Source organism: Triturus cristatus, chromosome 2_1 (genome assembly GCF_964204655.1).
Source record: "Triturus cristatus chromosome 2_1, aTriCri1.1, whole genome shotgun sequence".
Taxonomy (NCBI): Eukaryota; Metazoa; Chordata; class Amphibia; order Caudata; family Salamandridae; genus Triturus; species Triturus cristatus.
In genome coordinates this window covers 929,667,215-929,680,859 of record NC_140581.1, presented here as the reverse complement: position 1 = coordinate 929,680,859, position 13,645 = coordinate 929,667,215, and the positions used below count along the sequence as shown (strand labels likewise).

General features: G+C 48.7%; 1 protein-coding gene across 3 annotated transcripts in view; it reads left to right on the top strand.

Moving 5' to 3' along the window:
• Positions 1-13,645, top strand: part of VPS13A (vacuolar protein sorting 13 homolog A) — a 2,314,464-nt gene that overhangs the window by 972,317 nt on the left and 1,328,502 nt on the right. For all 3 annotated transcript variants that reach the window (XM_085633365.1, XM_085633382.1, XM_085633374.1), the window contains one exon: positions 7,532-7,755. In XM_085633365.1, coding sequence (XP_085489491.1) covers positions 7,532-7,755 — 224 coding nt within the window. The remainder of the gene's footprint in view (positions 1-7,531; positions 7,756-13,645) is intronic.

The following is a 13,645-nucleotide window of genomic DNA, read 5'->3' as shown; positions in this document are numbered from 1 at the left end:
AAGGGCGATTAATACAGATGAAGCTGCGGATTCTGGATGGATTCTGGACGGATAGATGTGTGTTACTACGCGGCCATCTTTAGGCCAGGCAAGCTCTGCCTCCCCATCTGGGAGAGTCTTTCAGGCGAGGAAGAGTAGAGGAAGTGGTTTGAAAGTTGCAGGGCCTACTCTGCCTTACATCCTTCTGTCCAGGTCAGTCCCTTTGGGGAGATGGCCTACCTCAACAGTTTCAGGACCTCATTCCCAATGCACCTTTCCTAGCTCTTTGGTGTGTTCACCCCATATTTTTAGTTTGGGTTCAGAGGTGCCCACCTACCTCTGCAAATTCTAACATAGCTAGTGCAAAACCCAGCTTACCCACAGAGGGTACCAACAGCTTTAGCAACCCCACCATAACCAATAGGGTCAGGGGGCCTAACTTGCTATTTGGCAGAGGGCTAGGCCACCATGCCAAGGACAGTGCTGCCATGAAGGCTAACACCCAGCAGAGGCTACTGAGAGCAGTCAGTGCCCAGAACCACACCTTTAGCTCTTCACTGGTAGGTGAAGTGGCTAACCTACAGGCTTCTTTGGGTTCTGGTGGCCTGTCTGCTGTTTTTGGGTAGGGGTCCCTACACTTGGTAGTGAACACTGTTTTTCCACCCTCTGTTCTGCCAGCTGAGGAGCCACCAACTCAGGCTGGACAGTTGCCTGACTAGTCAGGTCTTTTTGTTGGCTAGGGGGGACTTCAGTGCACATTTTGGAGTTCTTCCTTACTGGGATAGAATTTCCCTGGCCCACTGGGGCTCTGGCTAACAGTTGTCCACCTTTCCTACACTGTCTCTTCTTTTTCTTTATGGGCTTAGCTGCACTAACTGTAGGTTCAGCCCCTCTAGTTTCCTTGGGTGAGGTCTTGCACTGGGCCAGTACCTATTTGGCTCAGACCAACACTGGGTGTTCATTCCCAAGGAGACAATCGAGGGGGAGGTCTTTATTGACTACCACCTTTCTCCAACTAAGGGACCCAGCTATTTCTTGGGGCACTACAGCCACAGGCCTAACAGTGACATCCCCTGGGACAGCCCCTACTCTTTTTGTTTCCACTGGGACATACTGGTTTGAGATAACCTACCTGTCATGCACCATAGTGTGACTGGCACAGGTATCTCTCAGGCCAGTGGCTGGGATTCCATTCACCAGTAGGTGGTGGATGGGTCTACTCCTCTCTGAAATCTCCAACTCACCTTTTGGGCCCATTTTCCAGTTGAAGGCTAGGAGGACTTTCTCATCTGAGGAATTGCCATCCAAAGCTACACTGGCAAACCCTGGAGCTACACTAGGGGCTGTATTTTTAGGACAGCTAGGGTCCCCGGCACTTCTACGTCTTCTTGGTATAGTCTTGACTTGACTCCTGATTTTATTGCAAAGTATTGTGTATATCTCCGGGTAGTAGATATCTGTATGTGTTAGTGAGTGGCTTGTAATCAATACATATTTTCATAAATACACTGTGTGGTTCTTTTTCATTTAATCTAAACTAATAAAATCATGCTCTGGTGAAACAAGCTGCTTTACGCACCTTCTGGGCTGAGCCTAAAGGCTGCTTTCCACAGTTACCACTTGGAGAGGTTTCTAAAGTTATCTAAGACTACTAAAATCACCATAGGGCTGTCTGGATTAGTGCAGGGTGCCCACTTACATAAGTGTGCACCATATACTAAGCCAGCTTCTCACAGTCGCCTACTGCTGATCCGCACTCTTTGGTTGAAGTGCGGAGGCATGAGTCCGACCGCATCTCCCCACCTATCCTAGGGCCGGGGTGACTTTGATCCAGATGAGACAAGATTCTCAAGCACTTCTTTCTGCTCTTGGGTAGTCACCTCCCTCTGGAACGCCTTCAGGCCCCGCAAAGGTGCATGAGGTCGTGTCTGTGACTCCGCCGGTGGGTTTGCCCTCTGCTTCAGGTCGGCCTCCTGTGTCTGACACCTCAGCAGCGCCGGTGCACAGCCCGTCGTGGCTTCCACCTTCGGCTCCAGCTTCTGGTCTGCTGACTTTTATATCTGTTTCAAGCTCTTGTCTGCCGGCTCTGATGGTGGTGCTGTCGATGCCAATTGACGTTCTTTCCAACTTCGAGGCATCGCCTTCTCAGAGTCAACTGGCTTCCGTTACAGTGTGGGATGCAGCGCTGATGGAGCCGACCATCCCATACTTCCTTCCTCTGTTTTTTTTTCTGAGGGCCCTGGTTGTGGAAGTACTACGGAAGGTGTGGTGTGTCCTCCTCCAGTTCAGGACATGATTCCACCCCCTATGCCATCTGGCTGGTTACTTGACTTTGCTGATGCCGGTGGCTTAGAATCTTCGCCAGCTTCCTGTCTGCTCGCCGTTTGCTACGGAGGCAAGTTCCGCATTAGCAGACATGCTCCATCAAGTTTCGACTGCCCTGGATTTACACCTTCCTTTGGTGGTATTATCAACAGACCCCTTATTTGGGTGCTTAGACTAAACCCGAAACAGGGCTCCCTGTGGATCGCTGAATTTCTCCCAGGCATCACCCTCTGTCTACTTAGTCATCCCTGTACTAAAGCTTTAGGCTGCTTTAGCCACGCAGAATATTGATTTTCTTCCCTCAGTCCTCCCTCCAGAAAGGAAGGCTGGAAATTTGACGCTTGTGGTAGGTGTGTTTTCTCTGCTTCTAGCACTCCTCTGTGCTCTCTGAACACTTCTTGTCTGCTTGCCTGCTTCTCCCATGCCTTCTCTTCCGGAGAAAGCCCGGATGCTCTTGTTCCCTTGGTACAAGATGGGGAGCAAGCTGCACACTTAGCATCTGCTGTGGTATGGATGCCACTGATTCTGTTGGTCGTGCTTTGGCATCGTCCATTGCTCTATGTCGACGTGCATGGTTGCATACTTCCAGGTTTTCAGAGGCTGTTCAAACTGCTTTGATCGACATGCCTTTTAATGGCACCTTTCATTTTGGCATGCACACCGACTCTGCTTTATGCCGGCTCAGGGATAGTCATGGTGGTACATTGTCTTATCACGGTTCTTGTCCTAAGGTTGTCGGGGACAGTTGTTTCCCCTTGTTGTGACTCTTTCCCGCCTTCCTAAGGCAGAGTTCTTCTATCCTCTATAGGGATACTCCTGGTGTGGTGTTCCTTCTTTCTGCAGGGACTTTTTGTCTAATTTTTGCTGTCAGTGTCCGGTTTGGTTTCCAGCCATCTGGAACTTATCTTGTTTTGCGGTCCCCTGGGCGTCTGTCCTCTGGCTGCTTTTACCACTTGAATTTTCCAACAGGAGTACTTACTCTGTGGCAGGTATTCTGTTTATGTTGTGCCGTTGCACTATAGCCGTGTTCCCTGTTTTCGGGGACCTTATTTGTATTCCTCTGAGGCATTTTAGTGAGCTGCTCATGCACTTTGTTTCCCTTATAAGGACTTCACCTTCCTCTTTTCTCTGCCCTTATGTCCATATGGGCTATGCTGGTGCTGCAATCAGGCAACCTCTTTGGGTTCCTATTAGTTCATGCCTGGGTTCCATAATTCCAGTCTTGTTGTGCTCCTGTGACTGTTAATCTCCAGCAGTCTAGAATAATTTTTCCGGTTTTGTACATATCTGCCATCGTAGTCGTGGGATGACTATTGTGTCTACTGTTCTTTTCGGTCCCCTTCACCTGGAATACTGGTTCCCTTCACCTGGGATACCGGTATCCTTGCCTATTTTGCTCCATAACTGATATACTTCTTTCAGAAGTGGCTGGGTTTTCCCTTTCGTTCTGCACTCCCGCATTTGTGACGTCCCCCCCATGGCAGAGGTTATTTTTCTACTCATAATCCTTATTCTGTAAATTGGACAATGTGTGATTATCATAATCTACTGTCTGTTGCCATTGGTTTCCACCAGCCCTTCATTTCATCCTGACTGCCTTTTTGTCTTCTTTTTTTCCTTCATGGTGGACTTTCCACATGCTGCTATTCTTTGCTTCTCTTGCTGCCGCCCGCTGGCATTCTTCCTCCATCGATGGAGTTGGTTCTTGGATAGTTGCCCTTGTTTTTCTGTAGGGGGCACTGCCTTCCACTTCCTACTCTTAGGCGGCATTGTGTTGCTGTTTACCAACCTTGTCTTTCTGCCTCCACCTCAGTTACTGTTGTAGCTTCTTCTTTACGACAGTGGGACATATTATCTCTGTCCTCCCTTTGTTACCTCTATTTTTGGAGTATCCTTCGTTCCCCCACTTCTTGTCCTTCTGCTCACTGGTGGAGGACGTGGGTTACCTTTGGTGGAGTGGCTATACTCTAACTTACCCTGTATGACTTGTGTCTCTATGGGAATTTCTCTTTTTTTTAATGCATATTTATCCTTATATACATGTTACTGGGTTGTCTCTCTCTGCCTACTGGTATATACCCATCTCTTGAACGGATCTCTTGTAGAAAATATATATATATATATATATATATATATATATATATATATATATATATATATATATATATATGTATCCATCCCATATGAGCGTCTCAACTTCTTCAGCCTTCTTAGTTGCACTTATCTGTTCCTTCCTTCTCTTCAATGAGGGTCTCTGTTACATTCCGTTGGAGGATGCCTTAAATACCTTCAAGGTTATCAATTTAAGGGCGGTTTCTTTTACTGTTCTTGTTGTTCCCTAACGATGCTCTTTTGCATTCATTGTCCTCGTTCTCTTTTCGCCATCTTTTGGTCATTGGAGGTCTATTTTTTTTAAATCAGTTTCTCACGATAGTTTCCTGGACGATCCGTGAGTGTATTTTCTCAGTTTTATGTGTTGCTGCAGCTGAGCACGCTAAACATGCTCCTTCCGTTTGTTTTTGGCCTGGACTCTGTTGACTCTTGTCCTTGTTCCCTTTGCATTCCCTGATCTTAGGTTGTATTCCCTGTTGGGATGCCTCTTTTCCTGGTTCTATACTATGTACTTACGGTCTTGTAGCTTTCTACCCCCTATTTGCTCCCATGGTTCTTCTTGGAGTTCAGTCCTCTCAGTGAGCATCTTGCTTCCCCTATAATTTTTTGATAGTCTAGTCCCTTTCTATCTTTGGGCCGGCTTCTCCTATTTGGAGATCTTTGGTGATGTCCATTTGCAGTCCCTCCTCTGAGGATGGCTTGTTTGGCTATTGATTCTAAGATGAGGAATCTGTAGCTAGATATCTCTGTCAGATGGACAAGTTACTTACCTTTTGTAATGCCTTATCTGGTAGAGACCGGTTCTAGCTGCAGATTCCTTATCGACCCACCCATCCTCTCCGTAAACTGAGGGCCCAGTTGTCTCCTGAATTCTCTCTTGGTGTTCTCCTTATGGTCTTTCATTCTGTACTTGTTGATATAAGTCATTTTCCCCTTTTGGCACACTGTCTCCAGAGGCATAAGGGTCTAGCCACTTTGCCAGAACTAGTACAAATGCTGCACCAGGTCTTTACTAGGTAGTTGGCCTCATTTTTCTGGACAAATACATTTTCAGGTCTGAACTCTTCAAGCGATAGTCATCTTTTGTATCCATTGTTATGTAGGAAGCGTTCACCCAGAATTAGCTGAAACCCAGATATGGATGAAGGATGAGTAAGATGAGTATCATGAGCAGTTATTTCCCTCCCTAAGTCTGGGCTCAGACCTTTACAAATATTTGCCAAAATGTAGGCAGTATTGTCATTCTGCACCCGGTCATCAAAAGAGACAAATTGTGTTGAGAGCATAGGCCATCCATCCGAGACCAGCCAAACAGATCAGTTTAATGAGAGAAAGAATGGACATATAAATTAAAAATGGATTGGGCTAAGTGAGGAACCTTGAGGAACACCATGAGTATATGCTTGAAATCAGATTGATAAGGAGAGAGATGAACTGCTAAATAGTAGACAGGTAGGACTTAATCCAGTTCAAAACAGTATTGTTAATGCTAACTTCTGAAAGATGGTTAATATAAATATCTTGGGCTGCTGTATTGGAAGCAGCAAACAAAACCGAGCAGAAGAATTGCCCTGGTAAGCCACCATGCACAGATCATAAAGTATAGAGACCAGTGTGGGCTAGGTGCTATGAGGAGACCTGAAGCCAGATTGGCATTGTCCAAGAAGTAAATTGATTCCAAAAAAGAGACAATCCTGATCTTGTTGAGGAAAGGTAACAACAACATTGGATGAAAATAACTCAAAACCATTGGGACAGCAAGTTTCTTATTTAGCAGCAGAACTGAAGCCTTCTTTAAAGCCTGAAGTGGTTAGAGATGTATTGCAGATGACTTGAAGCATGCTGGCTTCATGCAATGTGTCCATTCCTAGAAACTAGGTGGGTGAGGATCTGGCCAGATGAAATATTGGCCATACAATCCCCAATAAAGTCAAGTGAAAGAGGTTCAAAAAGAGTTCGGTATGGCAATGAACAGCAAATAGAAGAAATGTCATTACAAAAATCTGAAAGATTGTTGCAAAAGGCTTTAGACTGGATCGCGGTTTAGATTCGACAATCGAGGGAAGAAAGCAAACAAACCACCTTGGATATCTCTTTGGTCGCAATATGAGAGTGGACAATTTTGCATGTACTCAGCCCACGCCTTATATATATGTCTTTTGTAAAAGCATAGAGCCGTCCGTAATTACATTTTCCGTGGCACCACTTGTGGATTTTAATGACTTTCAACTATAGTGAGTGTTACCATGCACTGCATTTACCACAGTCCATCTGGTTAAATTGTGTGCTGGTGTGTAATACCAGGCAGTCTGCTCTCTCCTCTTCCCGCCTCCTCCCCCTTTTTTTTTATTGGCACCTATAGAGGGGTGTGTATCTCCTAAAAGCTTGCCAGTTATTGGGAATCCACCAACAATTTGCAGGTAGTTTCTTGCCTTTAAAACACTAAGTTTACTCATGTCAAAGGCTAGAATAAATATGTTTTTGTTGAAATGTGATTGAACTTCCCCATAATTCACGGAGAAGTTAAATGGGGTTCTGTTTGGAAAAATATTTTCTATGTGGATAAAACAGAGTCTTTGAAAAAGTGTGTTGTATTTCACATGCAGAAATGTTCACCTTTTACATTTTCATGTGTGTTAATTTGTACACAATACAGTGCTCCTAGACATACAGGAATTCCCAAGGAATTCTGTCAGAAATTTTTATTTTCAATTAAAGTACTTAATAGATGATCTCCTACACTTAACACACCATTGACATGAATGGAAACTGTTAAAGGGGTGATATTGCTTTTGGTTGACCCCAGTGTTAATCACAATTTTCTTCATGCAGTAGTGGAAGGGGTCTGACACGAGCACTTGATGACTGAATGTAGGACTGAGCCTAAGTTGCTCTTTGTATATTTTTCTTTTTTGCGTCAAAAGCTCTTGCAGACTGCTAAAGCCATCTTTTGCAAAAGCTAAAATGGCTTCATAGGTGCCGATAGGATATTTCTGTTGATCTGAATGTTTTCCAGTTACTGTTTACCTTTGAGTGCCTAAGTTCACTTCTATCTACACTTTTGTATGGCATTTCTATTCCGTTTGGTTTCAAGATGTTGTTTTATCACTTTCAGAATGTTGGAGCTGAAACTCGGTTGTGAAAAAAATGTCATGGTAGATGTGAGCTACAAGAGTGGACGAGAAGGCACAGTAATTGATACAGTTGTTCGAGACATTTACCTTTGTGCCAGCATGGAATTTCTTCTTACTGTTGCAGACGTGTTTGTGAAAGCCAACGAACAGAGCTCTGCTGCTCAAAGAAATGCCAAGCACACCACATTAACTGGCAAGGAACAAGGTTTGTGTGTTTACTATGATCAATCTAAAGTTCAAAAGTGTTGTAAATGTATTTTGCAATGCTGCCACTATCAGCGGGTAGGTTTCTGATGTGCTGGTCCTTTTTATGTCTAGCTTGATAGAGCTGCTGTCTGCTGACCTATTGCTACCAAATTATCATTATTTTATTATTTAAAATGTACATAGAGAAGGCTTTGGATCCGATCAGAGAAGCACTTCAGTTTCTCCTCATGCTGTTGGCTGCTTAATTCATCACTCTCATTCCAATAGAGTGTGTGTGCATTGCAATTCAGGATGTTAATGTTTTAGTCAGGAATTGTGTTTTTTACATATCTAAAAGAGGGAAAGATCATGGGCTAATGAAGGAGTATCTCAGCAGCAAGTATCAATAGGGGCTAGCAGTAGAGTTACTGCCTGAAAGTTTTGGTAGCAATTTATTGTAAGTGATGTAGTTTGATTGTGATATTAAATCAAGAAACATTCATATACATGTTTGTCATTGTTTAACCTGATTTTTTAGGGTTTTGCTGCAGATGTTTTTCCATTTTTCCTGCCAAAATATGAGTGCTTTTAAGCAGACTATCACTTATGGTTCTGGAGATTTGGACCGCTTTTGATTATCACTATTATGCAGAGTTTGAATATTCTCAAAAAAATGTTTCTCAGAAAACAACTACTTACACAGCTTTAGGTTATTTTTATTCTGCTGGCAATAGGCCCCTTCCATAGTTAGTTATTTAGCCCATATACAGTCTATTATTGGCATTTTAGCCCAAGTTGCTTGAGACTATTAACAGAGGAGTAGGGCCGGGATGTGATTAAGGAGCACGATTATCGATTCTGATGTTATTGTAGTGTAGTAGTCCTGACCTCTGCTGTCTGAGTGGTCAATATCTTACCGTTGGTGTTTAGTTCTGTTTACGCACAACTATCTGTAGACAGAATGCAACCTTTGCATAAATATAAAAATGTTTTCCAGATATCTGAAAGAGACACGTTAGTGATAGATTCCTTACCTTAGAATATATTCCCAGGCGTCAGACTGGATGCGGAATGTTTCGCTAGCAGTACCCCTGCGCGTCAGTAGGTGGCGTCATGCAGCTCCTCGTCCGTCGTTGGCGTCGTAAGTGCCGAGAAGACGTCACGGAGACTACTTAGGCGCCACCCATGCGCGTTGACGTCAGTTCTTTCTTTTTCTGCGCCAGAAAGCGCAGATCCGGTTAAAGCACGTACCTTAGTCACTTTTTGACTATCCTTTTTGAGACTTTTTGTTTCCCTTACTCCTTGGTACAAGTAGGGATGCCTGGATTTAAGTCTTGTGGGGCCTGCCGTCGCAATATGTCGGTGGCAGACCCCCATGATGTCTGCCTCTACTGCCTGAAGACTGACCACGACTCCCGGTCCTGTCGGGCCATGGCCCTGAAGGCCTTGAGGGAGCGGCGCTGGAAGCTGCTGGAGGTCCGGCACTCGTCCCAGCGCCGTTCCAGGTCCAGGGACCGAGCCCGGGATCGCTCGTGGGGCCACAGTCGTCGCTCCTCGGGCACCAAGTCTTCACCCTCAGATTCGGGTAAGAGACGACACAAAAAGAAGTCGAAGAAGCTAATTCGCTCCCAGACGATCCCCCATCGTTCCTCAGATGCGGACAAGGGTTCTGCCCCTACGGCTCCTTTGGAAGCCTGAGAGTCACAGGGCCTACCCGTCTTACCCGGGTCCATCTGCGACTCCCGAACAGGTGCAAGAATATTTCTGGCTACCATGAACCCCCTGTTTAGGCCTCAGGCTCCCACCGGGACACCCTCGGGCCCCGGGGTCCCGTGTCCAGATCCTGTTGGGCCGCCAGCGGATCCAGCTTTGGCGCCACAGGATCCTGCGCCCTTGGCTCCGGCCCCGGCGCCACAAGGTCCAGCGATGCTGGCTCCGGCCCCAGCTCCACCCTCGGCTCCACCCCCGGCGCCGCAGTGGGTGCCATTCATCCTGCCCTTGCCCAGGTTCCAGGACCATTGTGTTCCGACCTGGGATCCGCATTGGGACACGGCGCCGGCTCGGCCCCGGACGGCGCCGTTCTCAGCACCATTTCCGACACCGTTTATTCCTTCTCCGGCCCCAGCTCTGTCCCCGCGGTCTATTCCCCATGCGGCAGAGGTAGAGGACGACTGGGAGGGGTCCAAGGACCCTCTTGCCCATCAGTGTGACTCTGAGCAAGACTGGGTGGATGACTTGGAGGATGCCGGCGACCTCGACATCTCCTCTGACCCGGGGTTTGTCTCTCCCCCGCCTACCATGGAGGAGGGCGCCTCCTACACGATGGTGCTCCGTCGGGCAGCTGAGGTCCTTAACCTTGATCTCCCTACGGTGGCCCTCAAAACTAATCTCCTCACTGAGGTGCTCCAAACGACGTCCACTTCGTTGGAGCCCCTGCTCCCCCTTAACAACGCCCTCACTGACGTCTTGTTGGGCACTTGGTCGCGGCCGGCCACGGGGGGCCCGGTGGATAAGAATGTCGCCAGGCGCCACCGCCCGGCGCCTGGTGATCCCGCTTTTCTGACCACTCATCCTACGCCTGAGAGCCTGGTTATCCAAGCCTCGACGTCACAGAGTTCCTTTCCCACGGCTCCGCCGGATAAGGACTCTAAGAAGCTAGAACAGTTCGATAAGCGGTTGTTTTCTTCAGCCAGCTTAGGGCTGAGGTCAGTGAACACCGCCTGCTTATTGGGCCGCTATTCCCAGCGGTGTGGGATACAGTTGCACAGGTGTTGCCTCAGTGTCTTGAGGAGATCCACGCTGTGCTGTCCCAAGCTGTTGCCGATGGTAAGGATGCGGCTAAGTTCGCCATTCGGTGTGGTTTGGACACCGCAGACTCACTTGGTAGGGTTATTTCTATGACTGTGGCACTTCGTTGCCACACCTGGTTGAGATCTACCGGGTTCTCGTCTGATGTCTAAAGCTCGCTCATGGACATGCCCTTTGATGGCACTCGCCTGTTTGCCGATAAGGCCGACAGTGCACTGGAGCGTTGTAAGGATTCGCGGACCACGGCCAAGTCCTTGGGCCTTTCCTCAAAAAGCCCGGCCACTCCTGGATTTCGTTTCTTTCGCGGCCACGGCAGAGGCACCTGGGCACGTTCCTTCAGCAAGCCTGTGCAGAACCATCCTCAGCGCGGCTGCGGCTTCCGCAGGGGCGGGTCTGGGAATCAGCATGGGGGTCAGTCCACCTCTGCCCCCGCTGCTTCTACCTCCCAACCTTCCTAATCAGAGCTTTGTGGAGCACCCCACGCTGGTGGGTGGCAGGATCCGCCACCACCTCCCCCACTGGCGCGATATCACATTGGACAAGTGGATGTTGCAGATCATCCGCAGGGGTTATTCCCTTCCCTTTCAGTCCTCCCCTCCTGCCATGCAACCTCGGTGCCACCGCATGTCGGTGGATCACTTGGTACTTCTCCAGCAGGAAGTCACTGCCCTCTTGGCCAAGGGGGCCATCAAGTGCGTTCCTGGGCCGGAAGTACGGAGTGGTTGTTAATCCCACTTCTTTCTCGTCCCCAAGAAGGACAAAGGGGGCCTGCGCCCCATCTTTGACCTTCGGAACGTCAATCACATCAGTTCAAAATGCTGACTCTGGCTCAGGTTGTGGCTGCCCTCGACCCTGCAGACTGGATGGTAGCTTTGGACTTGCTGGACGCATATTTTCACATCCCCGTCCTGCCGGCCCACTGGCGTTACCTGCGGTTCATGGTAGGCCAGGAGCATTTCAGTTTGCCGGGCTCCCCTTCGGCCTTACCAGCGCCCCTCGGGTGTTCACGAAGGTGATGGCGGTGGTCGCAGCTCATCTGCGCAGGTCTGGGGTGTCAGTCTTCCCTTACCTCGACGACTGGTTGTTTAAGGTGGGCTCGCCCCAGGCAGTCGTCAACCACCTTCAGACTACGGCCGATCTCCTGCATTTGCTGGGGTTCTCCATCAACGTGCCGAAGTCACACCTGAGTTCCTCTCAGAAGCTCCCCTTCATCGGAACGGTTCTGGATTCAACGCTGTTTCGGGTTTATCCTCCAGAGCAGTGAGTCCAGGATATTCAGGCTATGATTCCGAGCTTTCAGTCTTTATCCCGGGTTTCAGTCAGGTTGACCCTCCGGCTCCTGGGCCTTATGGCCTCCTGCATCCTGCTAGTGCCACATGCCAGATGACATATGCGGGCTCTGCAGTGGGACCTGAAGTTTTAGTGGGCACAGCATCAGGGTAACCTGTCCGATCGTGTCCAGATCTCGGAGGGCACTGCACGACAATTGCAGTGGTGGCTCACGAATCGCGATTGGGTCAATGGCAGATCCCTCTCCCTTCCCCAACAGGAGCACACAGTGGTGACGGATGCGTCCCTCCTGGGATGGGGAGGCCACTTGGGAGAGGCGGAGATCAGAGGACTCTGGTCTCCAGCGGAGTCCCGGCTCCATATCAACCTTTTGGAGTTTCGGGCGATCTGACTCGCACTGAAGGCATTGCTTCCCTCTGTCCGGGGAAGTGTAGAAGTGTAGTGCAGGTGTTCACGGACAACACCACCGCCCTGTGGTATTGCAACAAACAGGGCGGTGTGGTGTCCTGGACCCTATGTCAGGGGGCTCTGCGCCTCTGGACATGGCTTGAAGGTCAAGGCATTACCTTGGTGGTTCAACACCTGGCAGGTTCTCTGAACGCCGGGGCGGACGAACTTAGCCGCCGGTGCTTGATGGGTCACGAATGGCGTCTGAACTCGGACGTGATGCAAGGTCTCTTTCAGCAGTGGGGAGAGCCTTGGTTAGATCTGTTCGCTGCCGAAAAGAACGCGCAATGGCATCAGTTGTGCTTGTTGGAATTTCCAAGGCGGCACTCGCTAGGCGACACTTTTTGTCGCGAGTGGAGTTGCGGTCTATTGTACGCCTTTCCGTCTATACCACTTCTGCCCAGAGTGCTGAAGAAGATTCGGTGCGACCGGTCCCAAGTCATCCTTGTGGCTCGGATTGGGCACGAAGATACTTGTATCCCGAGCTACTCAGCATGGCGATCGATCCACCGACCTGACTGCCTCTTCGGGAGGATCTTCTGTCACAGCAGCAGGGGACGGTCCACCACCTGAACCTGTCTAGCCTCCACCTCCATGCGTGGAGATTGAGCGGTGATAGTTGACAGCTTTTGATCTTCCTCCCGAAGTCTGTGATGTCATTTTGGCAGCCAGGCGTCCCTCCACTAAAATGGTATACACCTGCAGATGGAACAAGTTTGTGGCATGGTTCACAGCTAAGACTGTGATACCCTTTCTGCCCCTCTTTCCGAAGTCCTTCTGTTCCTTCTTTCTTTGGCCCAGCAGGGCTCTGCTCTGGGCACTATCAAAGATTATCTTTCGGCCATCTCCGCCTTTATACGGCTTCCAGATCAGCCTTCTCTCTTTAAGTCCCTGGTTGTTAACCTTTTCCTAAGGCATTATGCACACGTTTCCTCCCTTGCCGTTCATAATGCCTCAATGGGACTTAAACCTTGTCTTGACATATCTGATGTGCGCTCCGTTCAAGCCCCTTCATACCTGTCCTTTGCGTCGTCTTACTCTCAAAACGGCTTTCCTGATAGGTATCACCTCTGCCAGAAGAGTGAGTGAGCTCCAGGTTCTTTCTTCTAAACCTACTTTCCTTTCTGTTCATCCAGACAAGGGGGTTTTAAGGACCCGTCCTTCTTTCTTGCCAAAGGTTATCACGTCCTTCCACATCGGTCAGGCCATCACTTTGCCCACCTTCTTTCTGCCTCTGCATCCTTCAAAGGAGGAAGAGAGGCTCCACTGTCTGGACCCAAAACGTGCGCTCTCGTTCTACCTGAAGCGCACACAACAGTTTCGGGTGGATGAGCAGCTCTTTGTTGGCTACGTGGGCGCCAAAA